The following is a 26,813-nucleotide window of genomic DNA, read 5'->3' as shown; positions in this document are numbered from 1 at the left end:
CCTCTCCGTTGCTGTCGGTGGGCCCCCTCCTGCGATGATGTGGCTACGGGGACTGTGGCATCGTAGACCCGTCTCGCCCCATCTGGACGGGCCCTGTGCCGTTTCCCTGGTTCCACGCTCTCCGGCGGCAGTCTGCTTCCCGATGTCCGGGGCGTCCGCATCCCCAGCAGATCATGTTCCCTCTGGCCCAGCTGTTGTTCCGCTGAGTGGGCTGTCGAGCGGGGTTGGGCTGCAGGGTCGCTCTGCGGAGCAGTTGTTCTGTCAGCTGTTGTACTGACTCGGACAGTTCTTTCACCCTGTCGCCCTGCTCTCTCACCGTGTTGCTTTGCTCTGCCCAGGCCGTCTTCCACGCTGGTTCTTCTTGTAACTGGCTCTCCGCGGCCATTCTGACCACTGGGGCGGCCTCCGTTATGCTGCTGCTCTTGTCCCAGCCTTCTACTGTCTCTATCTCCAGTGCCAGCCCCAGCGCTGCTCCCAATGTTTTCGGGTGTCCCAGCGTTACTTTCTGGCTTAGGCTCCGTGGCTCGATGGCCTGGACAAAGTAGCTTAGGGCTAGTCCATCCAGCGTCTCCGTCGGTAGCTGGCTGTATGCGCGCCGGCTGAGAGTCTCAATGTCCGTTGCCAGTGCACGTAGTGACTCACCCTGTCGTCTGCGTCTGTTACACAGTTCTGCGGCTACGATGGCCTGCTCCTCGCATCGGCCGAAACGTCTCTGCAGGACCCCCATCACCACATCCCAGTCCTTTGTATCAGCTATTGCCGACACGCACGCTGTAGCTTCGCCCTCGAGGGCCATGACGAGGTAGCTGGCTCTCTCCTTTCTCGTCCAGCCATTCCAATCTGCAGCCTCTGTAAACTGCTTGCAGTATGCCTCCCATTCGACTTTACCGTTGAATTTTGGCGGGGTGATTTCCTTTCTTCCCCGCCGCTCGCCGTCTTTTGCCGCCTCGACCCGTGTCCCGTCTTTGTCCTCGGGCCGTAGGCTGGCTCCGCTGGTCTGTGGCACAGTCTCCATGGCTACAGCGGCAGTGTCAACCCGCTCGATCTTCACTCTCACCGGTCCCGGTTCTTCCGCTCCTTCTCCCGCCTCGCTAGCTTGCCTGCTAGCTCCCTTGGGCTGCGGGCTAGCTTCCGTGGCTACGGTGCTAGCTCTGTCTGGCTCGGATTTTATTTTCACCAACCCCAGGCTTTCTGTTGTTTTTCTTTCTTGGACCCCTGTGGTAGCAGCTGCGTCTACCCAGACATCATCCTCCTCGGCCGGCTGGTAGTCTACCGCGTCTACCCAGACATCATCCTCCTCGGCCGGCTGGTAGTCTGCCCCGGCTCTCGCCTCTCCCGCCTCTCGATTGAGCCGCTTGCGCTCTTTCTTCAGGAACTTGTTAACCATTTCGCTAATCTGGAGGCAATATTCACCGTTTAAACTTCTGACGCCAGTGTAACGTATCCGTTATCTCATGAGGCAGAGGCTTCTTGATGGTACAAGGGTCTTTATTCACAGTTAGTTATATTACAACTCTCAGCGGTTGTCACGCTCAAAGCTAGCAGCTTTCCCTCCAAGTAGTGTGTGTGGACTGACGCGCATGCTCAGTTCACTCCAGAAGTATCCCCCCAGCATAGTGTTCCCTCAATACAACACTCCCACACATCAGTTCCTATCTGCAGTCGAGACACTACCAATGCTCACCCCTGTATGTGTACTGCTGATTCGCTACACTATTATAAAAGCCTGCTGCTCTCTGTTTTTGTTAACTTTATTCCTCATTCAGGCTATATTTTTATTTTATTTATTTATTTATTTGTTTTATTGCCTAAACATTTCAGAGGCCATTTAAAAAACGTTATGCTACATGCTGAAATATCGCCTGGTTTTTTATTTTGTGTTTTGTAGCTATAGCCTATTATATGGTAACACTTTACAATAACGTACACAAATACTATAGTAGTTACTAGTAAACTAATCATTAACTAATAGCCAGTTAATGAGTAGCTAATGAAAAATTTGGCATTAGTCAATCACTAGTTAATCATAGTTAATGAGTAGGTAGTCATTAGTTAATGATTAGTATCTATTTTCCTGAAGTATTATTGCCTGAACATTTCTGAGCCATGATTAAAATGATCTGTTTATGAATTGCGTGGTTTTGTGTGCAGTGTGATCAAAGAATAGACCTAGAATGCGTGTGTTTACTGTCATGCACACAATAAACTGATAATGAGAATTACTGAACTCAGAATAATCAGTTTATGAACGAAAAAAGGGCTGTAATAAACACCGAGCGTAGCTCATTGGAGTTAAAACATAGTCTCGTTCATATTCCTACAAGTCATCATGTACAGCAGTCAGATGAAACTATAACAATATAAACAGAATTGAAACGTGTAATAATGGATATGAGTCGGTAAAAGAGTTTTTCATGCTGTCAGAACTGTACCAGTTGACAACTTGCTTCTACCATCCAGCCGCAAGGGGTCAGTTTAATCTAACTCGGCAATCCCAACACAACCTATTTATACTACAGCTGTTGGGTCTGCGTCTCTAACATGGTGTCATTCATTCACGAAATAAAATAAAATAAAGCAAATAATAAAACAACTATAAAAACAGTTTTACCGACTCATGTATCCATTATTACACGTTTTAAATGCTGTTTATGAGGATTAATGGGCGATTTATGTTGTAAAATGTGGGCCCAAGGGATTGTGGGTAATCTTTGGTGCTGACCACAGAATAGTCTGCGAGCAATCTTGGGACAGTAACCTGCTAGCGACATGCTTGATCAACTGGTTGGTTTGATCACTGGCACCATCTACTGGATGAAAATGTAACATAGAAAGAAATAGAATAAAAGAGAAGAGAACTACGCGAGGCGTTCATGTGTTCAGTGTTGTGCGCGCTGCACATACACTTCCGGTTGCGTAACACTCAAACCTGCCAACGGGTCTGTGTGTGAACGCGTAACGAAATTTCTCCAACACTGGTCACACGTGTACACGCTGTAAGTAGCTGTGCTACGCAGCTTGTTGTTACGCGTGATGTAGTTTGCGCACATCATAGTCCGCGTGCATGTGCCCGCGTGACAAAATTGTTCTATTATCTTCATGCGTGCGCTTACGCGCTCTGGCTGCGCAACCCGCGTACATCATTCTTACGCGTAATGATGTACGCGTAAGAATGAAATAATAGCTACTTGCAGGCTATTCTGTAAACTTTTTGAAAAGTGTAGCATCTTAGTTAAAAAGGCGTTAAGTAATCTGACTATGACTTTAATCAATCTCATCTACTAAGGAATTGCAACAGGTCTCTGGCACAGCTTACACTGGCCTGTACTTGACCTGAATAATACAAATGTACAATGGAAATGAATGAGCTAGCTAATTAGAGCAGACCCCGAACAGCAACATCTACTGAACAGGTACAGTACGTCATGAAGCTATAATAATACTGGCTTGAATACAAGGCTTTTTCACACAATTCTTACCTTCCTATAGTTACCTACTACTAAAACTGTATGACTAAATATGATGTATTTTAACTCTATATTAGTATCAGTATTTTCCCAACCTGATGACTGGCCTAAGCCTAGTCCAGCAAGCGATACACTGGCTTTTACATACTGTGTATTTGACTGTAGGCTATTTACCTTTGAGGAGTAGTAAGTCTTTCTTAGACTACTCCTTGCTATGACATTTAAGTCCGGCGCTAGCCACAGTTTGAACGTGATGTACCTGCCAAGTAGCCCAGAGCCCGCTAAGTCCTGGCTGCAGCAGAGAATGTGACCTTCGGGTTTGTTGACATGGGAAGGTTGCACATGGCCGTAAACATCTCACACTAATGGACCAGCGACGTTGCAACCATAACGGGACAATGAAATGAGGCATTGACAGTGCACACTTGGAGGTGGCACACTGAGGGTAAAGTAACAGCAGCAAACTGTGGTTGAGTCATTTAAGTGTGCTTGAGGGAGAGCACAAGATACCTTGGGGATGCGATATGACGGGACAGATGGAGAGAGTGTGTAGTAGAGCGATCAATTGTGATAGATTTCAGTTTGGGAGCGATTTAGGGCAGAAAGTATCTGGGGCACCACCTGCTGGCCATTTGGGCGCCCTACGTGTGATTAGCTACGTGGTGGTGCCCCCCTCCTCCCAAGAAAAACACACAAATGCAATCTTCTTTTAAACTGAAGAAATATATTTTCATTATCAAACCAGAACTATGAAATAACAGTGTATCACACTATAGAACTTACTACTGTATATAGAACAGTAAAAAAAGGATGAAGGCCAAAACCTTCTTCAAATCATTTTTTTTCAGTCCCTTTTCCTCAACAAAATAGTTTTAGTTTAGTTTAGTTTAGTTTAGTTTATTTCGATCAGAAAGAAAATATTCACAGGATAAAAAAGAGAAAAAACAAAAGAGGATACATAAGGCTGACCGAAAGGGTTTAGGGCTGAAGCTATCTGGCTTCAATACTACTAGCTAAAATAAAGATTCTAATGGAGAAATTAAGTGCTGCAGTGTGACACAGCACATGTGAGATGGCTCGGGTTTTGCATTTCATGTCCACTATATAACGCACAATGTAACTGTAACCCAGGTTCTTTTCTGTTGCTCCAAATTACAGATGTCCTCTAAACGCCTCACAGCACAGCATCTGCTATTTACCACGCTCCCTAAAGGCCTCGTGCAGGCCACTGCTACGATGATGACCGAGGGAAACGTCAGTTTGTTTATCCAGTGCGACGCATGTAGTTTCAAATGAGGAGGACATGCACAGTTTTCTTTTAAAGGGCACCGTGGCCTGTTCAAAATGCCAAACTGGCCCGTGTGTGGATATCATTTTAGAACAGAATTTTAGATTCTTGCCTGGGAGGATGAGCCTGGCCCACAGCGCGTGATGCACGTGTGCCTAGCGCCGGCGCTGATCTGGGGTTAATATGAGAGAGAAGACGAGAGAGAGAGAGAAGGCCCGGTCCAGAGGGGCCGCCTCTATCTGATTTGCCAGCTGATAAGATTGATTACCCTGGGGGAGGGAGGGCCGATGGCGAGGCCGCTTCACGCTGTGACCATGGCAACGGTCACCTAGTTGCTTTAGAGTGGTGGAGCATGGCAGAGCAGAGTGCTGAGGGCAGAGATGAAGAGAGAAAGAGAGAGAGAGAGAGAGAGAGGGGGAGAAAAGAGACATTGTGGCCGAAGTGAGAATTGATTTCAAATTGGATGACCTTTTGGGAGATTGGCCTGTTGAGCCTGGACACAGGAGGCCATGCTGAGAGTGGGTTACCAGAGCTATGTCTACAAAGTCTCCCGCCGGACACAGGTACCGCATGACCGTTAGGAAGCCAGACTGCTGGAGGAAAGCCTCGTTCTAACAAAAAGTGAACTTGTGTGTGTTTTTGAAATTTGTGTAAAGGTTTCTATTCGAGTTTTAAAAGAAGAAGAAGAAGAAGAAAGAAGAATCGGAAAATTGCAGTTGTAGATTTTTCATTTGACAGCAGCAGAGAAATCTATTGCTTGTGTAGTGTGTATATGGCAAGGAGATGCTGTGCCTGATTTAGTGCGCGCGTGTGTGTGTGTGTGTGTGTGTGTGTGTGTGTGTGTGTGTGTGTGTGTGTGTGATCCTCGGTTAGGTTAGATTATGTCTACACTATTGTGTCATCAGTTCATTTGTGTTCAGCATGATTTTTGTAACTGTCATCAACAGTTTTAACATTTTTTTTTTTTATCTGTTATGTGACGGGCAGGTGGAGGCGGGAGGCGACGCCCCCATAGAGCCAGTGGACCAGAGGGTGGCGCTGCCTGCAGAGAACGGACTGAGCCACACCCCCATCATCACCCCTAAACCCCCTTCGCTGGGCGGCCACCAGCCTCAGCCGACAGGTAGTGAGCTGACAGATCCTCCCACCTCATCACAGCGACATTAGTTAACATTTTACAGAAGCAATCAAGTGCATCGAAAGTTGGCTGTCCATTTAAATACTATTAATATTAATCATTTATATTAATCATTTCAATAGTCTTAGTGAGACTTGATTGTGCGTGTGCATGCGTGCGTGCGTGCGTGTGTGTGTGTGTCTGTGTGTGTGTCAAACGCTGATTAGTGATTAGGTTCTGTCTTGACATCCGTATTTTATACAGTCTATGATTTGAAACCCTCTCGTCCACGTTCCACGATGCACTGTCACAGCTGGCAACTCAAACTGGCCGCTCGCTTGTCTTTGTGCACCAGGCTCAGTGAAGCCGTCTGTGAAGACTGAAGACATCATCCAGAGTGTCCTCACTGGTGAGACCTCTATCTCCTGTAACCAACCACACGGCCTTGAGCTCTGTCTCTTTTCTCTTCACTTATCTTCATTTCTCCTCTAACACTCTGAATGTTTCTACGTTGACAGAGACATGTTTAAATTCAATGAATTCTAATCTTTACTTGAAATGAAGAAGCCACTTCAACATTTACCTTTCAGAAAGCCAGACTGGATGATTCTTGTTTATGTGTGCAGGAACTGATGACAGAATTTACATTTACATTTAAATTGTTGTTTTGGGTTTGCAAGGGGAAAGCACTAAATGTTACGTTACTCACAGCTGCCGTGACCAGACATGTATTATTATTTATTATTTATTTAGTGAGTTGGTAATGTACCGAGGATTAGCATTTTTGAGCATTTTTTGAAGTTGTGAGAAATTATACTTGTTTTCTTTACCGAGAATATTTAGGTTATTTTAAGCAAAATCCAGCATACTGGATAGATTGTATCCTACTGTATATGAAAAACACATAATGTCCTCTTGATATAACTAGTCACCTAAAAGAGTAATGGAAGCTATTTATTGTCAACATTTGGCCTTTCAAAACAACTTTCAAGACTGCTGATCATTTTTACAACTAAGCAGCTGAAATTAGCTTCTCCAAGATCAGTGCTTCTATCTAAAATATTGAAATAGCGCATAATCTAGGGTGACAGTTTAACTGGGTAAATGGAATGGATTGTGTAGCAGGCAGTTGGTGGAACTCTCTTATTTTCTTACTCCAGAACTGGAGGCTCAGACAGTGGAGGAGCTGAAGCAGCAGAAGGGCTTCATGCGGGAGCAGAGGAAGCAGTACAAGGAGATGAAGGAGCTGGTCCGCAAACACCACCGCAAGACCAGCGAGCTGATCAAGGAGCACACGGCCCGCGTGTCCGAGCTGCAGGGCCAGCATCAGCGCCGCCGCTCGGCCCTGCAGAAGAGCCACAAACGAGACGGTAAGAAAAGGTAGGTAGCACTCCTCTTCTCTCCTCTCCTTTCCTCCCTTCCTTCTCCTCTTCTCTCCTCTCCTTTCCTCCCTTCCTTCTCCTCTTCTCTCCTTTCCTCACTTCCTTCTCCTCTTCTCTCCTCTCCTTTCCTCCCTTCCTTCTCCTCTCCTCTCCTCTCCTCTCCTTTCCTCACTTCCTTCTCCTCTTCTCTCCTCTTCTCTCCTCTCATCTTCTCTCCTCCCCTCTCATCTTCTCTCCTCTTCTCTCCTCCCCTCTTCTCTCCTATCCTCCCTTCCTTCTACTCTTCTCTCCTCTCCCCTCTCCTCTCTTCTCCTCTTCTCTCCACTCCTTTCCTCCTTTCCTTCTCCTCTTATCTCTTCTCCCCTCTCCTCTCTTCTCCTCTTCTCTCCACTCCTTTCCTCCCTTCCTTCTCCTCTTCTCTCCTCTCATCTTCTCTCCGCTCCTCTCTCCTCTTCTCTCCTCTTCCAACTTCTCCTTTTGGTTGTCTTCTCCACCTCTTTCCTCTCAACTCCTCTCTGCTCTGTCTCTATGAAGGAAAAAATCCACCCTGAACAACCTCTAACGCTGCAACCATTAGGCCATAATCGATTCATTGTTTAGATGAAGTTTTAACCAAAAAATACTCTGATGATCTCGTTCCAGTTTCTTGAGTCTTCTATGACAGGAAACTGATGATCTTTGGTTTGTGGAACTGTTGGTCAGGACAAAAGAAGACATTTGAGGATGTCATCTTGGGCTTTGGGCAAAAAGTGATCGACATTTTTTCCATTTTGTGACATTTTATAGACCAAACTAATCGATTAGGTCAAGAAAATAATCAACAGATGAATCGATGATTAAAATAATCGTTAGTTGTTGCAGCCCTAAAGTTAAACCACAGCTATTGGCGATGTACCTTGTATAACGAGCCAAACCTATACTATTCATTTTTTGTATTATTAAAAAAAAAAATATTTTCAAGATTGCATCAACCTGCCATGGGACTACAGGTGGAAACTAGCCCTTGGGCTAAAACCTGGCATATTTACTGTACGGCTGTACTGTCCATTAATGTGCAATGTCCCATCTTCTAAATAAATGAATCTGAATCTGAATCTGAATGTTGAGCTATTTAAAATGGAGTTTGACGGTAGAAAATGATCTCATTATGTCAAACAGCAACGGTAAACATCATAATTTGCCATCAGTTAATCAGAATGAAAGAGCCAGGGCTTTGACTCACCATTTAGCACCAACGTTCAACAATGATACACGGAGAAATCCATCATGGAGGAGGCAGGGATGACACTTTCTCCACTGACAGAAACCTATCAATCATAATGCTACTGTACCACAACAGATCTTACATTTTGACTAGTTCAGGCCTGTTCTGTCTGGGAGGTTGGAAAGGCATTCTGGGAAATGTAGGAACTTACTAAGTGAAGTAGAAGTAGATGTGACAGGTTGAGGAAAAGTGGATACCCCCCCCAAAAAAGTAATTTACATCACAAAATCACTCCTGGGATGCATCCAACACTGTAAGAGTGGAACTTTCCTTCTGTCGTTGGTCTTCTCTTTCTTTCTTTCTTTCTTTCTTTCTTTCTTTCTTTCTTTCTTTCTTTCTTTCTTTCTTTCTTTCTTTCTTTCTTTCTTTCTTTCTTTCTTTCTTTCATGTCTTTCGCCTCTTTGTATGCACAGTAGAGATCTTACATGGTCAAACACACAGTTGTATTCCTGGGAGCACTAGGAGCCACAGGGCAGACTGTATACAAGGCCGGCCTGTGTGTGGAATGACAATGAGTGGATGAGGGTTGCTCTGAGGCTCAGGGACGAGTGCAGCAGGCCCTCAGGAGTCCATCCACACTGAAGAGTCAGTACTCGGCGAACATTACATTCCTGACAGCCAGTGAAGGCCACACTGCACAGGAAACAGAACACATTACAACCAGGTTACTTCAGCCAATCAGATAAGTGTCCTTCCTCTAGTCCCTAACTACTCAAAGCACTAACACCAATGTTCCGGGCCAAGTGTACCGCAGAAATGTGGAGGATGTACACTCCAGTATGACTGTAGGGAATAGGGATGTTTTCTGATGATTGGTGCACACTCTAATGAACAAAAACATGCAGTGATTCTCATCACAATGCGGTTGATTATAGCATTTCTATTTTATTTATTTATTCCAAGACACATATCACACACGTTGTCAGCATCCACCTAGAGTGTGTAGGCATAGTCAGACCATATTACGGAAGTTAAAGCAGGTAGCCTACCTTAATTTGCGGATGCTGTGTGTGTGTACGCTTGCGTGTGTCCGTGTGGGCGTGTGTGTGCGTGTGTGTGCGTGCGTGTGTGTGTGTGTGTGCGTGTGTGTGTGCGTGTGTGTATGTGTGTGTGTGTGTGTCCAGGGGGTCAGAGCACTCCCCGTCGGCTCTGGACCAGGAGCTGTGTGAGCTGGATCAGGAGTGCAGCCAGCGGCTGTCCGAGCTGAAGGAGCAGCAGCAGCAACAGCTGCTCACACTGCGCCAGGAGCAGTACTACAGCGAGAAATACCAGAAACGAGAACACATTAAGCAGGTACACTTACACACACACACACACACACACACACACACACACACACGCACAATGGCAGGGGTTCCCAACCTTTTTTGGCTTGTGACCCCACTTTGGCGTCACAAAACTCTAGGGACCCCAGACATTTCAAATCAGTCCGCGGGCCGGACTTTACACATGCCTGCTGTGGACTCTCTGTAGGTGGACTAGTATGGTATGTACTGCATGTAACCTATGTTGTGTGTAGATATATGATGTATTCACCTTATTCTTTGCCCACACATGGACGCTTCCGCATTACGTCATTTCGTAATAGTATTTCCGTTTTAGACTTGCCAAAAACCCCGCAGGCAAGATGGCCGCCCACACTCCCCTCCTAAACTGGCAGAATTACTCCCCTATAAACTAACATATCTTGGCCAATAAGTATGTAACATACAAAATAAAACACCCCGTAATATCTTAAAGATGACGTTATAGTGGCTCGAGACTGTTTCGTCCTGAAACCCACACGTTTTGCGCCAGCGTAACCTATGTGGGATTCGAAATAACCCATCCGAGATAGAAAACGTTATGAATATAGCCACGTTATAAACAACAAACTAACGCTGGTGATCCGTACGGAAACAGTGTTACTCTAAATGGTTAAAAGTTATATCAATTTGGTCATTCAGTGGCATTTTACTGCCACATAACATAACTAACCAGCGGCTAATATTAGCCACAGTAGGCAACTAGCGCTGAACCGGAAGAACAAATACGTTTTTGTTGAACGCGGAAGAGAGAAAAAGTGGGCGTGGTGAATAAGGTGAATAGACTGTGATGTTGCTATGTAAAGCCCTGCTAGAGACATGCTTGTGTGATCACTGATAAGGGGCTATAAACGGAACGGAGCTGAACATAACGTAACAGAACTGGCTATCCAAACAGCTCGTTTAACTCAATCCACAAGCGCATGCCTGTTATAATTGTACTGGACATAGGTGTGCCACATGGGGTCCACGCGTTAGTACGACACCCCATAGGTCAGACTACACATAACTCCGACCACCCGCTAATCCGACCATTGATGTCTACGGCGAGTTTTATCATTGTAGTCTCATAATGTCGACGCTCCATTAATCCGACCATTTTAACGCCATTATTCCGACTGTCGGATTTCATACCCAGTAGTTCGACCTCGCGTAAATCCGCCTATATACAGCACTTCCAACAGAAGCAGTCTGTGCATTTCTCTGTGCGCTCTGACTCGGTTAGGGTTAGGGTTAGGGTTAGGGTTAGCAACTTTGGTCGGTGCTTTTTGGCTGGTGTGAAACCGAACCAAACAAGTTGGAATTTCTGGAAAACAAAACAAACTATCATTTTTGTGTCTGGTCTTACGAGGCACCGAAATAACCGTATGAACTGTGAAAACGCCGTAATCGTGCACGACCCGCTGCGCTTTTGCTTCGGAACGAGAGAGAGATGGAGGGTGTGTGTGTGTGTGTGTGAGAGAGAGAGAGAGAGAGAGAGAGACGTCTCTCTCTCTCTCTCTCTCTGGAGTCCCACGCAACTGTCTAATTTACTGCGGTCGGATTTTTGGGAGGTCGGATTTATGAGATTAAAATAATAGGGCGGATCTTTGGGTAGTCTAACTCATGAGTGGTCGAACTATTGAGAGGTCGGACGGAAGACTATGACCCGTGCCACATGCCGAACCAGGCGTTTCAGCGCAAAAATGTGGGGATAGATGGCATTATCCTATCATCAGCAGCGCGCAATTACTTTGCGCTAAATGCTTTTAGAAGCACCTCTTACGCGCTAAATACCCAGCTGCACTTGAGCGCACCATAATCACCGTGCCGCGCAGCGCAGAGTAAAATTCCTTTTGGATATGTCATTACGCACAGCCTTGTCACGCCAGGACATCTAATTCTGCTGCTAAAATTGGGTATTAGCAGCTAATTCAGTGAGGCAATCAACTATAACTCACGGAGAAACTTTTATCACATCGCAAAGAGGGAAATGAATTGAGAAAACGTGTTGGACAATGGACATAGGCTATTCCCCTTCACCTATCCCATAACCCGGAGGGTCGTTGGCACCACAGACGATCAGTCAATAAGCTCTCTCCATCTCTCTCTGACCTCGGCACGAGTGAGTCCACTCTATTACGCATGGAGAGAATTACAGCATATTGCATGCCTCGCGCACACACAGCGATTGCGATCTGATTGGTTTGTTTGATGTAACGCCCAGGCATTGCCTGACCACACCAGTGAATAATTTGGGTCCTTAAGCCTGCCCAAATCCCGTTTGCGCAGGCATTTTGGGGGCATATGTGATTTGGCACGGCTCTAATTTGCGCCTGCAGCAGGTGCCGTGCACATTCCCGCGTCCCCACCGAGAATTGCATCCCCACCATATTTCAGGGCTGTTTTAACTTAGAAAATAGGGAGGTCACGTCTACCCAGACAATTATATCACTTTTAAACAGTTACATTTCTGTATAAATCATTACAATATGCTCCCGTGAGGGGGGGATGCGTTTAGCTGCTGCCGGGCGGGTGTGCAACACTCTGCATAACACCTGGACACTTGCGCAAGGCGGTCTGCTATCGTTAAGGCACGCAAACAGGTGCGCAAGCGCAAATAGGGGATATCGCCTGCCCCAAGATAGGGCCCCAGATGACATCACCGTTTACACAGCGACATAACCGTCTCATACCATCTGTTTTCACTGATCGGATAAAAGCGGATATGAAAATCGCATGCGAAACCCGAGGATACACGTAACTGTAATACACAAGTCCAATAAAACACTCAACACACAAGATAGAGTCCATTATTCACAATTTGCAGGTAAACTTTTTCTTGCCAACACTCACCATTCCTGCTGTGTTTACAGTTGTTTGGACAGTTCACTTATGAAGTATTGGCAATTCCCTGTAAAAAAAAAAGTGTGCAGGTTTGCAGACTGGCTAAACGTCCGCATTGGGAGCCTGCAAAGGTTCACATCAGAGCCCTTAATCTCTGGCTGGTTTAGCAGTGGAACAGCTCTAAGCTCTTGTGGACTCAGCGAGAGTCTGCGAGGTGCTGAGAGCGGACATTGAGATTCAGCCCGTATCTCTGCTGCCCTGAAGACGGCCGAGGAGAATTCCCTACAAGGATGGATCAACCAATACTTCATCATTATCAGGTGCATCCATACCGTAGATGGATGGAGCCTGATAATTCTTCAGCCCTGGTCCACAAGTCTCATTACCTGCCATCTCCGTACCCTTGTTACCTGTACGCATAGGTGTAGTGCCCGTAGAACGCGGGGGAACGGCGTTCCCATACTTCTCCAAGGGGTGTTTTGTGTGTGTCACTGTGTGTGTGTGTGTGCATGTGGAGCCAATAAAACGAGTGAAACTGGGCAAAGTTGTCGTTCGTCCTATATTTAAGGTGGGCTGAATTATTCAGACGGCATCAACTCGCTGCTTGAAGGAAGAAGGAAACATTCCACCTTAACTCATTGAATGCCAATGACGACAGCTGTCGTCAATTCAAATACTGACGTAGAGTGCCAATGACGACGGTTGTCGTCAATTGCGTTTTTTGACGGTGGGACGTGGATCAATCCCTGATACATCTCTGGTACAACTATTGTAGCTATTGGAGGTCTATAACCTATTTTACAGAACCCTTAGGTGGCGACAGTGCTCTCCACATAACAGAAAGGCAAGGAAAAAACAAAGAAGAAGTCGTTATGGAAACGGAAATCGCATCGCATCCGTATGCATCGATATGCTGAAGCACGTTACTGCAGCTGTGCCTGCAGCAGCCAATCTGCTCCCACAATTGAGCCGCTCCGTGTCGGTTGCGACAGCAAATCCGCACATCCACACCGTGGAGTTGTTATTATTCTCAACTGGAAGCATCGTTGCCGGTGACAAACACACGCGGAACGCTGTAAAAAAGCCTGGCTGTTCCGCACCCTTCACTGTGCGCACAGCAAACTCAGCAGAGAGCCACCACAGACAGGAGGAGGAGTGTGCAGTTGAGGCGAGGCGGGGCGGGGCGGGGCGGGGCGGGGGGGGGGGGGGGGGCACGCAGAGCAGCACGCAACACCCAGACAGACCCAGGCAGCAGGACAGGATTGACAAACGCAAGCCAGAATATCCGATACCCACCAGCAGCAAATCAAAACCAGCAAGAAGCTGCAACCAGCAGCGCACGCAGGGGCCAGCGCTGCTGGTTGTAGCTAAAAATATTATTCTGCCAAACAAAATTCCCTGGCCTAAACTGTTTTATTGAAGGAAATTATTTTTGAGGTGTGACTACATTAGAAAAGATTAGCTTCAGAGTCAGTGATGTGCTTGAAATGATTAATTTCACAAAAGGCCAATTATCTCAGCTTCTAGAAAAAAATTGCTATTTTTGGATGAATCAAGCTATCTTCTCCGGCTCATAACTAAAGAACGGAAAATGGGATCAATAAACTTTTTTTTGCAGATGATAGAATAGAGTCTCATCGTTCTTTGTGCGTGTTCAGTGTTTACATAGTAATATCACACAATATTCTGTGGGCCTCGAGAAATCACTGAAAACGCTCTGAAACTCTGGCACTGGGAGCGTCCGTTCTCCAAAAGTGGCTGGCACTCAATGAGTTAACTATATTTAAGGTGGGCTGAATGATTCACATGGCATCAACTCGTGGCTTGAAGGAAGAAGGATACATTCCACCTTAACTATATTTAAGGTGGGCTGAATGATTCACACAGCATCAACTCGTGGCTTGAAGGAAGAAGGAAACATTCCACCTTAACTATATTTAAGGTGGGCTGAATGATTCACATGGCATCAACTCGTGGCTTGAAGGAAGAAGGATACATTCCACCTTAACTATATTTAAGGTGGGCTGAATGATTCACACAGCATCAACTCGTGGCTTGAAGGAAGACGGAAACATTCCACCTTAACTAGCTGGCTTTTTCAGCATCCAAATATGTTTTTTTCTCCCAGTACCTCACTATAACAAGCAAAGATGAAAAGGCAGCCAAAAATCCTTTCATTTTTCGGACCAGCTGCTAAAAAGGTACTTTTACAATCATGAAGAAACAATGTTAAAAGCGTGCTTCTTTTCAACACGGTTGCATCAAAAGTTAGCGTTAATCACCCAGTGGTGTAATGTAACTAAGTATAAATACTTAAGTACTGTACTTAAGTATTTTTTCTGAGTATCTGTACTTTACTTGAGTATTTATATTTCTGTCAACTTTCACTTTTACTCCACTACATTTCCAAAATAAAATGGATACTTTTACTCCACTACATTTCCCCCAAGCATCTTAGTTGGGCTGGCGTGCGAGTGGGGTAAAACCGCCCATATATCTCATGGGCTGACTCGCCAAAAGACGGTGCTGCGGCTCTAAACTACAGGTTTGGGGGTTCTAGAGCAGAACACAAGACGTCTGCTCAGATGTGCGTTTACTGCGGTGGTTAAATCCCTGATCGTGTCTGCCTGGGCTGGGCTATCAGCTAAATTCTAACTTTGCTGAATGGATAGAACGGGGTTTTTTACCCCACCCTGACCACGCCCCCAGCCAGGCTGAGCCAGCTAAACCAGCATCTATGATGAGGCGTGGCCTCAACCTATTCCATTTGGTGGCTGTAATGCAACATAACGTTGTTTGCCAGCGGCTATAAAAGTCAAGAAGAAGAAATAGACTTCCACTCAAGCCCAGGCATGTCTTTTGCTTGATTTTTTTTGCAGCATTTACTTGTACTTTTTACTTTCAATACTTAAGTACATTTAATATCAGAAAATTACTTTTGATACTTAAGTACAGAAAATATCAAGTACTTTAAGACTTTTACTCAAGTAATATTCTAATGAGTGACTTTGACTTTTGCCAAAGTCTTTTTCTGGGAAGATATCTTTACTTTGACTTAAGTATGGTTTTCGAGTACTTTATACACCACTGTAATCACCCCATTGCAATTTGCATCGCCAGAATTCGCCACAAAATGGTAGTTACTTACTAAAAATGCCGGCCGCCGTGCCAAACTTGTGTGATGCTTGAGACTCGATGAGAGATTGTTTAGCTGTTTGTGTTGATAACTGACTCTGCTGAGTCTGCTCTGCTGTGCCTATATAATGTACGTCTTTTTTAGTTTCAGACCTGGAAATGTCATGGGCTACTTCTGCAGTGTTTATAGAGGACACAATAAGTGTGTGTTAGTGTGTGTGTGTGTGTGTGTGTGTGTGTGTGTGTGTGTGTGTGTGTGTGTGTGTGTGTGTGCGTGTGTGCGTGTGCGTGTGCGTGCGTGTGTGGGGGGGGGGTGTTCCCCATACGGTGCGTTCCCCCACTCCTCCAGATAGCACTACACCTCTGCCTGTACGTGCTTGATGTTGGCTGTCATGGCTAATTTCACAAGAAAAAAATCATTATACTGTATCTCCTTTCCTAGAGAACAAAAATGCCAGTCAGGCTGGCCACGTTCCCATGCATAAAGTAAATGCATATAAACATGTACACAGATTTAAGAAATAGAAACATATTCTGGGTAGTGCAGCGGTAAATTGCCTGCCTACCAACACAAGGGTCGCAGGTTCGAGCCCCCGTGTTACCTCCGACTTGGCCGGGCGTCCGTACAGGCACAATTGGCCGTGTCTGCGGCTGGGAAGACAGTTAAGGGTATGTTCTAAGGGGACGTATGTTCCCTGGCCGCTGCACTCCTGCTGTACCTCCTGCTGGTTGTGGTCGGGGCGGGGAGGGGAACTGGGGGGAATAGCATGATCCTCCCACACGTTACGTCCTCCCAGTGAAAATCCTCGCTGTCAGGAGAAAAGAAGCGGCTGACGACTGCACATGTATCGTAAGAAGCATGTGCAGGTGGACTACAACTCTCCGCAGATCGGAGGGGGGTGGAGCAATGACCGGAACAGCTTGGCAGAGGGAATTGGTCAATTACAATGGGGAAGGGGGGGATCCAGAAAACAAGAAAAGAAAATAGAAACATGTACAGAGATGAAAATAGAAACATATGTACAGAGATATAGATACAAAAATGCATCAAACACAAGCAAACAGTGACATATATAAATATATAACAACATATATAAATAAGCAAATATATAAAATAGAATAAGATATCACTCTATTATCCCCTTGGGGGATTTTGGGTGTTGGGGTAGATCTTCTCAGGTCCTCTGGCAGGGCATTCCACTTCCTGGGTGCAATAGCAATAGTAGCAATGGAAAGCAGCTTGCCCTGGTTTAGAGCTGACCCTGGTTTAGAGCAGACCCTGGTTTAGAGCTGACCCTGGTTTAGAGCAGACCCTGGTTTAGAGCAGACCCTGGTTTAGAGCTGACCCTGGTTCAGAGCTGACCCTGGTTCAGAGCTGACCCTGGTTCAGAGCTGACCCTGGTTTAGAGCTGACCCTGGTTTAGAGCAGACCCTGGTTCAGAGCTGACCCTGGTTTAGAGCAGACCCTGGTTCAGAGCTGACCCTGGTTTAGAGCTGACCATGGTTCAGAGCTGACCCTGGTTTAGAGCAGACCCTGGTTCAGAGCTGACCCTGGTTTAGAGCTGACCCTGGTTTAGAGCTGACCCTGGTTTAGAGCAGACCCTGGTTTAGAGCAGACCTGGGGAACAGATACACACATACAGGCCCCGGCTTGTGTTCGGCTGGATAAGCTGCTGTCTCTCACGTTCCCAAAGCCTCAGAAAAGCTAATAGGCAGAATCCATAATAGAGCCATGAATAAATCAATGCCACTCTAAAGCCCAACTCGTACCCCTCTAGAATATAACAGCCAGCATTCTGATGATAGACCCTTTTCACGGGGGCCATTTTGTGTCGAAAAGGCAGAATAAACACAGGTGCGAGCAAAACACTAATGAGGGTTTCCAAATTCCAATCATGGAAGTTTGAAACCCTCATTAGTGTTTTGCTTGCACCTGTGTTTACCCTGCCTTTTCGACACAAAATGGCCCCCGTGAGAAGGGTCTATTGCCCCGTGCACGCCACCGCGGCCTCTGCCGCCACAGCTGATCTGCTGTGCAGCAGCCTCTGTTGATGGCCCCGCCTCTGCTGATGGCCCCGCCTCTGCTGTGCACTGTGGAAAACTGAATCTCTTCTGCTACTTGCACAGGAAGCACAGCTGAGGTGTCACAACAGGTTTATTCAAGTAAAAGACAACAAGCATAAGCGAGAGCTTGTCGTTACAAGGCAACCAGATGTGTCTTGGGTTCTTTTAGCTTGAACTGAAATATTAAGTGCAAAATCAAAAATCAAAGACGTGAAAGAAAGAGGTTTCCTGTCTCGCCTGTTTCATAGATTACGGTAGCTTAATATAAACTTACTTATCCTATTTTCTTTTTCTCTGTCTCGTTCTCTTTCTTACTGTCTGTCTGCCTCTCTCTCTCCCCCCCCCTCTCTGTGTCTCTAGCTGGTTGAGAAGCTGACCACCATAGCAGAGGAGTGCCAAAGTGCCCAGCTCAAGAAGCTCAGAGACATCTGTGAGAAGTAAGACTACCTTCAACATACACCAAGTGCACCACGCACCCACACACTCTCACTCAAACGCACACACACACACCCACACACTCTCACTCAAACACCCACACACACACACCCACACACTCTCACTCAAACACACACACACACACACCCACACACTCTCACTCAAACACCAGTGTTGGGAGTAACTAGTTACTAAGTAACTAGTTACTGTAACTTAACTACTTTTTTCAGTAACTAGTAATCTAACTAATTACTTTTTCAAATTCAGTAACTCAGTTACAGTTACTAAAATAGTAACTGGGCTAGTTACTAGTTACTTTAGGACATGAAAATAACGGACAACTTCAGAGGATTACCCAGTTTCTGATCCTCAGACCTAGTCCGGGGAGAGAGCTGCAGCCAGAGCCACAGAGGCTAATGACCTTGATAGGCTATAAGCCTCCCCAATAAGCGAAGGTTCAATGCCACACTGTGGCACAGCAACACTAACATCATGTGTGCATTAATAACAATCGAAGCAGACTTTTAAAAGTAACGCAAAAGTTACTTTCCCTAGTAACTAATTACTTTGAAGTAACTGGTAACTTTAAAGTAATTAAATTACCTTTTGAGAGAAGTAACTAGTAACTGTAACTAATTACCAATTTTCAGTAACTTTCCCAACACTGTCAAACACACACACACACACACACACACACACACACACACACCCACACACACACACACACACACACACACACACACACACACACCCACACACTCTCACTCAAACGCACACACACACACCCACACACTCTCACTCAAACACACACACACACACACACACACACACACACACACACACACACACACACTCTCACTCAAACACACACACACACACACACACACACACACCCACACACTCTCACTCAAACACACACACACACACACACACACACACACACACACACACACACACACACACACACACCCACACACTCTCACTCAAACACACACACACACACACACACACACACACACACACCCACACCCACACACTCTAACTCAAGCACACACACACACACACACACACACACACACACACAACTTCAATTACAATTGTATTATCGGTATGTCTATTGTCTTTCTCTCTCCCCGTCTCAAGAGAGAAGAAGGATCTTAAGAAGAAAATGGACAAGAAAAGGCAGGAGAAGATCAATGAAGCCAAATCGAAAGACAAAAACGTGACAGAAGAGTAAGTATCTGTACTTGTAGGAGACTTGCTCAGTTTGCCCAGTGTGGGCTTTGCTTGTAATTCTTTTATAGGGCCACTAGATGTCACTAGAGTATAAAGGTTTAGTACCCCTGTGACCGGCTGCTCTGTATTGACTGCTGCTGAAATTGTCTCCACAGAGAGAAGCTGGAGATCAACAGATCGTTTGTCAATGAGGTGGTGCAGTACATCAAACGGGTAAGAGAGGCAAACATCGTCAACAATGATCCTCACTGTATAACACAGCTCATACATCATCACACAAATACATTCAAAACATATTCTAATTAGTATCCGCTCCTATCTCCACACTTCTACCCACTTACACATTTGCAGCTATAGGTAGATTGGTACATACCGTAATACTATGCAACCTTTTAGGGCCCTTCAAATCTAAACAAACTTTTTTTTATCTGTTTTACATCTTAAAGTCATAAGGTCCTTACACACCGAGCACGTATTTTTCGTGCGATTAATTCGCACGTCAATAATATTTTCCGAACCTATATCAGTCAATGCAACCGTGCATACCAACGGCGAAGTTTCGCCCAGCGTTATTGCGGTGTTTATTTGTTCGAACCACGGTCGATTTTTCAGAAATTCGCTTCCGACGTGTACACATCTGTGGCTGTGATTGACAGGTGGGTCAAAACTCGCATCGCAATTTCGTGCTGTATATTCGCATCGCTCTTGATGTGTAAGGACCTTTATTCTTGAAGACTTCTAGATGGACAATGTGCTCTTTTAATTGTTATTATTGCACCATAACTCAAAACACAAGCCAGTTTGCTGCAATGTTTACAAACAATACAAATATAAACAAACCGTTTATGACTTTCAAGTAGATCTAAAAAAAACTCATTTTTAGCCCTTACACACTGATATTCCTTGTAAGCACTGCAAAATATGTATTTTGTGTGTGTGTGTGTGTGTGTGTGTGTGTGTGTGTGTGTGTGTGTGTGTGTGTGTGTGTGTGTGTGTGTGTGTGTGCGTGCGTGCGTGCGTGCGTGTGTACGTGCGTGCGTGCGTGCGTGCGTGCGCGTGCGTGCGTGGGTGTAGCTGGAAGACGCCCAGAGTAAAAGACAGGAGAGACTACTTGAGAAACACAAGGACATCCGCCAGCAGATCTTGGACGAGAAGCCGAAGGTAAGAGCTCCACTAAGAGGATGTTTAATAAAACCTCCGATGTGATCCACATTCTCTCCAGTTACACACATCAATACTGTTCATTATAATACTCCATCAATGTCAGCATCTCCTCTGCACTCTGCCTTTTATGTTGGAGTGACTGCTCTGCTCTCTCAAAGGAAAGCCCCACATCGGACCAAAACGAAAGCATTAAGCAGATTATTCATTGTCTCGTGACATAGCTGCTCCATCGCTTTGTCTGCAATCACTTCCTGGTTGGTTCTGGTTACTAATGTGCTTCCTGGAAACCTAATGCAAGCTAATAACATCACGCCACCAAGCCATCATATAAATGAGAGCATTTTGATGTGTTTTTGTGTGTGTGTGCGTGTGCGTGTGCGTGTGCGTGTGCGTGTGCGTGTGCGTGTGTGTGTGTGTGTGCGCGTGTGCGTGTGTGCGTGCGTGTGTGTGTGTGTGTGTTCGTGCACGTCTGCATTGACTGTCCACGTTGCACAATTCCCACCCTTGTGGTTGTGACTGTCATTGTAGGACGGCTGTCCCCGCGCAGTGCATGCATGTGAGTTTGAGTAACAACAAAGTGATATCCATTCTCCTAGCCGATTGTCACATTTGCCCATGTACACTGTAGGTCATTTAGAGGTACCAGTATTTCCTAAATAGTTTAAAAGTTCCGTGTATGGATTTAATTTTAACGTTATACTTATAGCCTACTTCGGCTATGGGCGGAGGGCAGATATGCCGACCAGGTGTGGGCGGAGGCAAGTAAACTTGCTATGGAAACAGAGTCTATATCAAGTAGAGCCGAGTAATACCAGATCGAGTAGAGCTGTACTGTGCTGTTATATGTGGTGGAAATGAGCCATAACTGGCAGCTTTGTGACACTGCTCTTTTGGGAGGTCATGTTTTCGCCCCTGTTGGTCTGTTTTCCCGCAAGATATCTCAGAAAGTTACAAACGGATTTGCATGAAAATTGGTAGAAAAACTAGGACCTGGGCCAACTTACAACTCATTAACTTGCCATGCCCGCACTGGCCAAAAGGGGGCGTAGCACAATGGGCATGGGCCAATCACAAAAAGGCACCTATTCCCAAACGGCTTCACGTTACACCACAAAGGTTTGTAGCAAAGTCGCTGGAGGTATGCGCTCTACCGATGCCCTCTGGTGGTTTACGATGGAAAGGACACGCTTCTGAGCCAGTCACGGAAAGTAGGGAACATTATCAGAGAAATGTAGAAATGTGCAGTGTTGTGATGGATTTCCATTGGTTGCTTAGCAACACAATGTTTTTTGTGTTTAAGATAGATAGACAGACACAGATAGATAGACAGACACAGATAGATAGACAGACAGAAGACAGACAGACAGACAGACAGACAGACAGACAGATAGATAGATAGATAGATACTGTAGATAGATAGATAGATAGAATATAAAATGTGGAAACGAGGGCGCAGTATTTCTAGTCTACATAGTGTACCTGGTGTAGTGTACCTGGTGTAGTGTACCTGGTGTGCAATTGCAGATCTGCTTGCTTTAAATGGTCATCAATGCTCACTAATGGAGTGCAAACTGAGTATGTCCCACCAGGACATGTGAACAGTAAATACTGTATGTCTGCTGAATCCAGAGCTATTCTGTACAGCATGGTATAACATAGCTATTCTGTATAGCATCATAACAGAGCTATTCTGTATAGCATCATAACAGAGCTATTCTGTATAGCATGGCATAACAGAGCTATTCTGTACAGCATGGTATAACAGAGCTATTCTGTATAGCATGACATAACAAGGCTATTCTGTACAGCATCATAACAGAGCTATTCTGTATAGCATGACATAACAAGGCTATTCTGTACAGCATGGTATAACAGAGCTATTCTGTATAGCATGGCATAACAGAGCTATTCTGTATAGCATGACATAACAAGGCTATTCTGTACAGCATGGCATGACAGAGCTATTCTGTATAGCATCATAACAGAGCTATTCTGTACAGCATGGCATGACAGAGCTATTCTGTATAGCATGGCATAACAGAGCTATTCTGTATAGCATCATAACAGAGCTATTCTGTATAGCATCATAACAGAGCTATTCTGTATAGCATCATAACAGAGCTATTCTGTATAGCATGGTATAACAGAGCTATTCTGTACAGCATGGTATAACAGAGCTATTCTGTATAGCATGGTATAACAGAGCTATTCTGTATAGCATGGTATAACAGAGCTATTCTGTATAGCATCATAACAGAGCTATTCTGTACAGCATGGCATAACAGAGCTATTCTGTATAGCATCATAACAGAGCTATTCTGTACAGCATGGTCATAACAGAGCTATTCTGTACAGCATCATAACAGAACTATTCTGTATAGCATCATAACAGAGCTATTCTGTATAGCATCATAACAGAGCTATTCTGTATAGCATCATAACAGAGCTATTCTGTATAGCATAATAACAGAGCTATTCTGTATAGCATGGTATAACAGAGCTATTCTGTATAGCATGGTATAACAGAGCTATTCTGTATAGCATGGTATAACAGAGCTATTCTGTATAGCATCATAACAGAGCTATTCTGTATAGCATAATAACAGAGCTATTCTGTATAGCATGGTATAACAGAGCTATTCTGTATAGCATGGTATAACAGAGCTATTCTGTATAGCATCATAACAGAGCTATTCTGTATAGCATCATAACAGAGCTATTATGTACAGCATGGTCATAACAGGGGCAGCAGAATGGCTCCACACACAGGTAACATCACTCACTGCTAACACACACAGGTAGCATCACTCACTGCTAACACACACAGGTAGTATCACTCACTGCTAACACACACAGGTAGCATCACTCACTGCTAACACACACAGGTAGTATCACTCACTGCTAACACACACAGGTAGTATCACTCACTGCTAACACACAGGTAGTATCACTCACTGCTAACACACACAGGTAGTATCACTCACTGCTAACACACACAGGTAGTATCACTCACTGCTAACACACACAGGTAGTATCACTCACTGCTAACACACACAGGTAGCATCACTCACTGCTAACACACACAGGTAGCATCACTCACTGCTAACACACACAGGTAGTATCACTCACTGATTTCCTCCTGTCCCCTCGTCTCCTCTTCCGCCTCATTTGCGTCCTCTGCTCGACTCTACTCTACTCTACTCTATTCTACTCTCCTCTCCTCTCCTCTCCTCTCCTCTCCTCTCCTCTCCTCTACTCTACTCTATTCTACTCTCCTCTACTCTACTCTACTCTCCTCTACTCTCCTCTACTCTACTCTATTCTACTCTCCTCTCCTCTACTCTATTCTACTCTATTCTCCTCTACTCTCCTCTGCTCTACCCCTTTCTCTCACTGCATGCCAAGCAATTGAAATGTTCCTTATTTCAAAGTCATTTATTTATTCTGTATATCTTATTGTGCAGAGGGTGTGTGACATGTGACATTGCAGATGAATTTGTGGAAGAATTTTTGGATGACTCATGCATGGAATAGGTGAAATAGGCGTTTAGGCGTTTCTAGGTAAAGTGGTCAACAACAAGGTCCCTGAGGGACGATTAGCTTGGTGGTGTGGTTTCCTTTCATTGTGTGAAATTGGGCTTTGCGTGCAAAGCTGACTATAAATGCTCATGTGTGGTTATAATTAAACAGATTCATATCTTCACAGCGACTGAGAAGGTGTCCTATTTATTTCGACATATTCATATAGAATTATCCACGACAAATTATTATAAAACAACATTGATTTTCTTATAATGAAAGTTGAAACACACACTGTACTGCAGCACGTTGCCAGTGCAATCACCACCAGAGGTCTCCCTAACTTCTGTCACCTCTTTTTGCCAAGGCTCCACTTTGAAGTGGCCTCTTCCTCTCATGTTTCCAGCCCCGCCTCCAGATGAACAGCATATTGTAACATTTAGCACTTCAGCCCATGATGTGGTGCTCCTCTTCAAAAGAAAGCTTCCTCAGGTGGAGACCTGCTCCATACAAATCACCCATCCACTCTCAAAGCCACAGCTCCTTGGTTTTCTTCCAAAGCATTTGGAGGTGTGCGTATGAGGTGCCGTGCAGACATCATGCCACCTCTTCTCTAGCCTAGGTAAACCCAGCCACCACGTGACCTGCTCTCTCAGTTCCCAGTCACTATCGTCTAGCGAACGGGCCATTCAGAACGATTTCCGCGGCGGTTTAAAGACTCCCGCAGACCCGCAGCCACCCCGCAGCCAATGAGTGACGGCGTGACTGCCAACATCAGTCCTGCCGTGATCGGCCAATCAGAGAGTGCGTCTTTGTCAATGACGTGTAACAGCTGCAGCGGCTTAGCACTACCTAGCCGTTAGCATTTGGCCTCTCTAAAGCATAGCTCCCGAGCTAGCTACTAGCTGGCTAGCTATATGGCTATGCAACTACGTGAGGAAATTCAAGTGAAAACAGCTGTTGAGGTTGAGGTCTGTTGATCAAAATAACACCTAGCGTTATCGAAATCGGATTTTAGCGGACCATACAAGCCAGGGCTTCAGAGCTGATCACCTGGACACATTTTATGGCGAAATTATCTGATAAACTTGTCTGTGCTGCTCTGTGGTGATCAGCTAATGTCTTCATAGCATTGTGATTATGATTTAATGCATTATGGAAGATAAACGCTGGTTTAACATAATTAAAATAATTCCCTACCAAACATGTAAAGTGACGCTTCTGGGCAGTAGACCATTTGGGCATAACATTATGTAATGTGACATGAGATCACCACATTTCAATAAATATAACGTTTTTGCACATTTGAATGCTGCTGGTCGTTTGTTTAATGCTGTATATATTGGATATTTAAAGCTGATACACAACACAATTGTGTTGAGGTAATTCTGCAAAGCTCAGTTAAAAATATAACATGTAACACTTTACACAATCAAATCTAACTTATTCACAGCAATACACAGTCCAGTAGTACAGTGGGCTAATTGTTTGAATTATATCGAAATATATTTGCATGGTGTAGCATGTAATGCAGATAATGTAGCTAGATACTCTGACACAGAAAGGCAGACAAGCTAGCAGCAGGGATCTTGTCACACTGATTCCAGATAAACTCCTCTGTCTAGCCAGCTATACAATATTGATCAAAATAACACCTATATCGAAATCGGATTTTAGCGGACCATACAAGCCGGGGCTTCAGAGCTGATCACCTGGACACATTTTACGGCGAAATTATCTGATAAACTTGTCTGTGCAGCTCTGTGGTGATCAGCTAATGTCTTCGCATTGTGATTATGATTTAATGCATTATGGAAGATAAACGCTGGAAGGCTGGGTAGCATTAGCTGACGTCATCCAGGCTACAGTAACATTAGGCTATTATAGTTATGAAACGCTGATTCAAACGTTACAATAATAAGACACAATAGGAGCCAGTTACCCTACTGTAGATAGAGAGTAATTTCAGACCACCAGATATCACCATATTTATGTTATTAAATGCTGTAACGTTAACGGTAATTCTCATGTGTATGGTTTATTTATAAGCATTCATTGATTGAAGCAGAGTGCTGGTCGGTTAAGTTTCTCTGTAGTCAATGTCCTCTGCTCCAATCTTCGTTCGTAGTTTCTTCTGTCTCTCGTCCAGCAGCTGCAGATGTCATCATTATCCACGTTATTGATTATTATTTATAAAAAAAATCTCGTGTAAATATTTTGTGAACGCACCAATAGTTAGAGAAGGAAACCTCTCTTTGCATTGTATTTTTTAATAAAAGTAGGCTACTTGTGATATCTCACGTGGTCGATCATCATTGCAAATTTATGTGAACAGCTAGGTTTAATGACAAATATGGAATATCACCCAAGGAAATACCACGGTTTAATGCCAACAGATAAACCATACAGATTTGTTGTAATTGTGAACACATAAGGGAGCAAAGACATGGTTTTCAAGTATAACACAACTTTTATTCAAAGACAGGATTGAAAAATATAGGTCACTTGTATTCACTTCAGTAATGTCAGGTCTCAGTCGCATTCACGCTAACCTCTTAACGTCTAGCTATAGCTAGGTTACATCTGGATTATGTATAATATACAGAATTGCA

At 44.8% G+C, this 26,813-nt stretch overlaps 1 protein-coding gene across 1 annotated transcript in view; it reads left to right on the top strand.

Annotated features, from left to right (window-relative positions):
• The window catches only part of plcb1l (phospholipase C beta 1-like), a gene marked incomplete at its 5' end in the record, with an annotated part of 271,472 nt that overhangs the window by 221,578 nt on the left and 23,081 nt on the right, over positions 1 to 26,813 (top strand). Inside the window, 8 exons of the mRNA XM_083642697.1 lie at positions 5,743 to 5,878; positions 6,228 to 6,281; positions 7,033 to 7,252; positions 9,643 to 9,811; positions 18,208 to 18,284; positions 19,426 to 19,515; positions 19,674 to 19,731; positions 20,593 to 20,679. Coding sequence (XP_083498823.1) covers positions 5,743 to 5,878; positions 6,228 to 6,281; positions 7,033 to 7,252; positions 9,643 to 9,811; positions 18,208 to 18,284; positions 19,426 to 19,515; positions 19,674 to 19,731; positions 20,593 to 20,679 — 891 coding nt within the window. The remainder of the gene's footprint in view (positions 1 to 5,742; positions 5,879 to 6,227; positions 6,282 to 7,032; positions 7,253 to 9,642; positions 9,812 to 18,207; positions 18,285 to 19,425; positions 19,516 to 19,673; positions 19,732 to 20,592; positions 20,680 to 26,813) is intronic.

Source organism: Poromitra crassiceps, assembly GCF_964638095.1.
Source record: "Poromitra crassiceps genome assembly, chromosome: 9".
Taxonomy (NCBI): domain Eukaryota; kingdom Metazoa; phylum Chordata; class Actinopteri; order Beryciformes; family Melamphaidae; genus Poromitra; species Poromitra crassiceps.
Note: the sequence above shows the minus strand (reverse complement) of the source record. Positions and strands in the feature narration are given on the sequence as shown.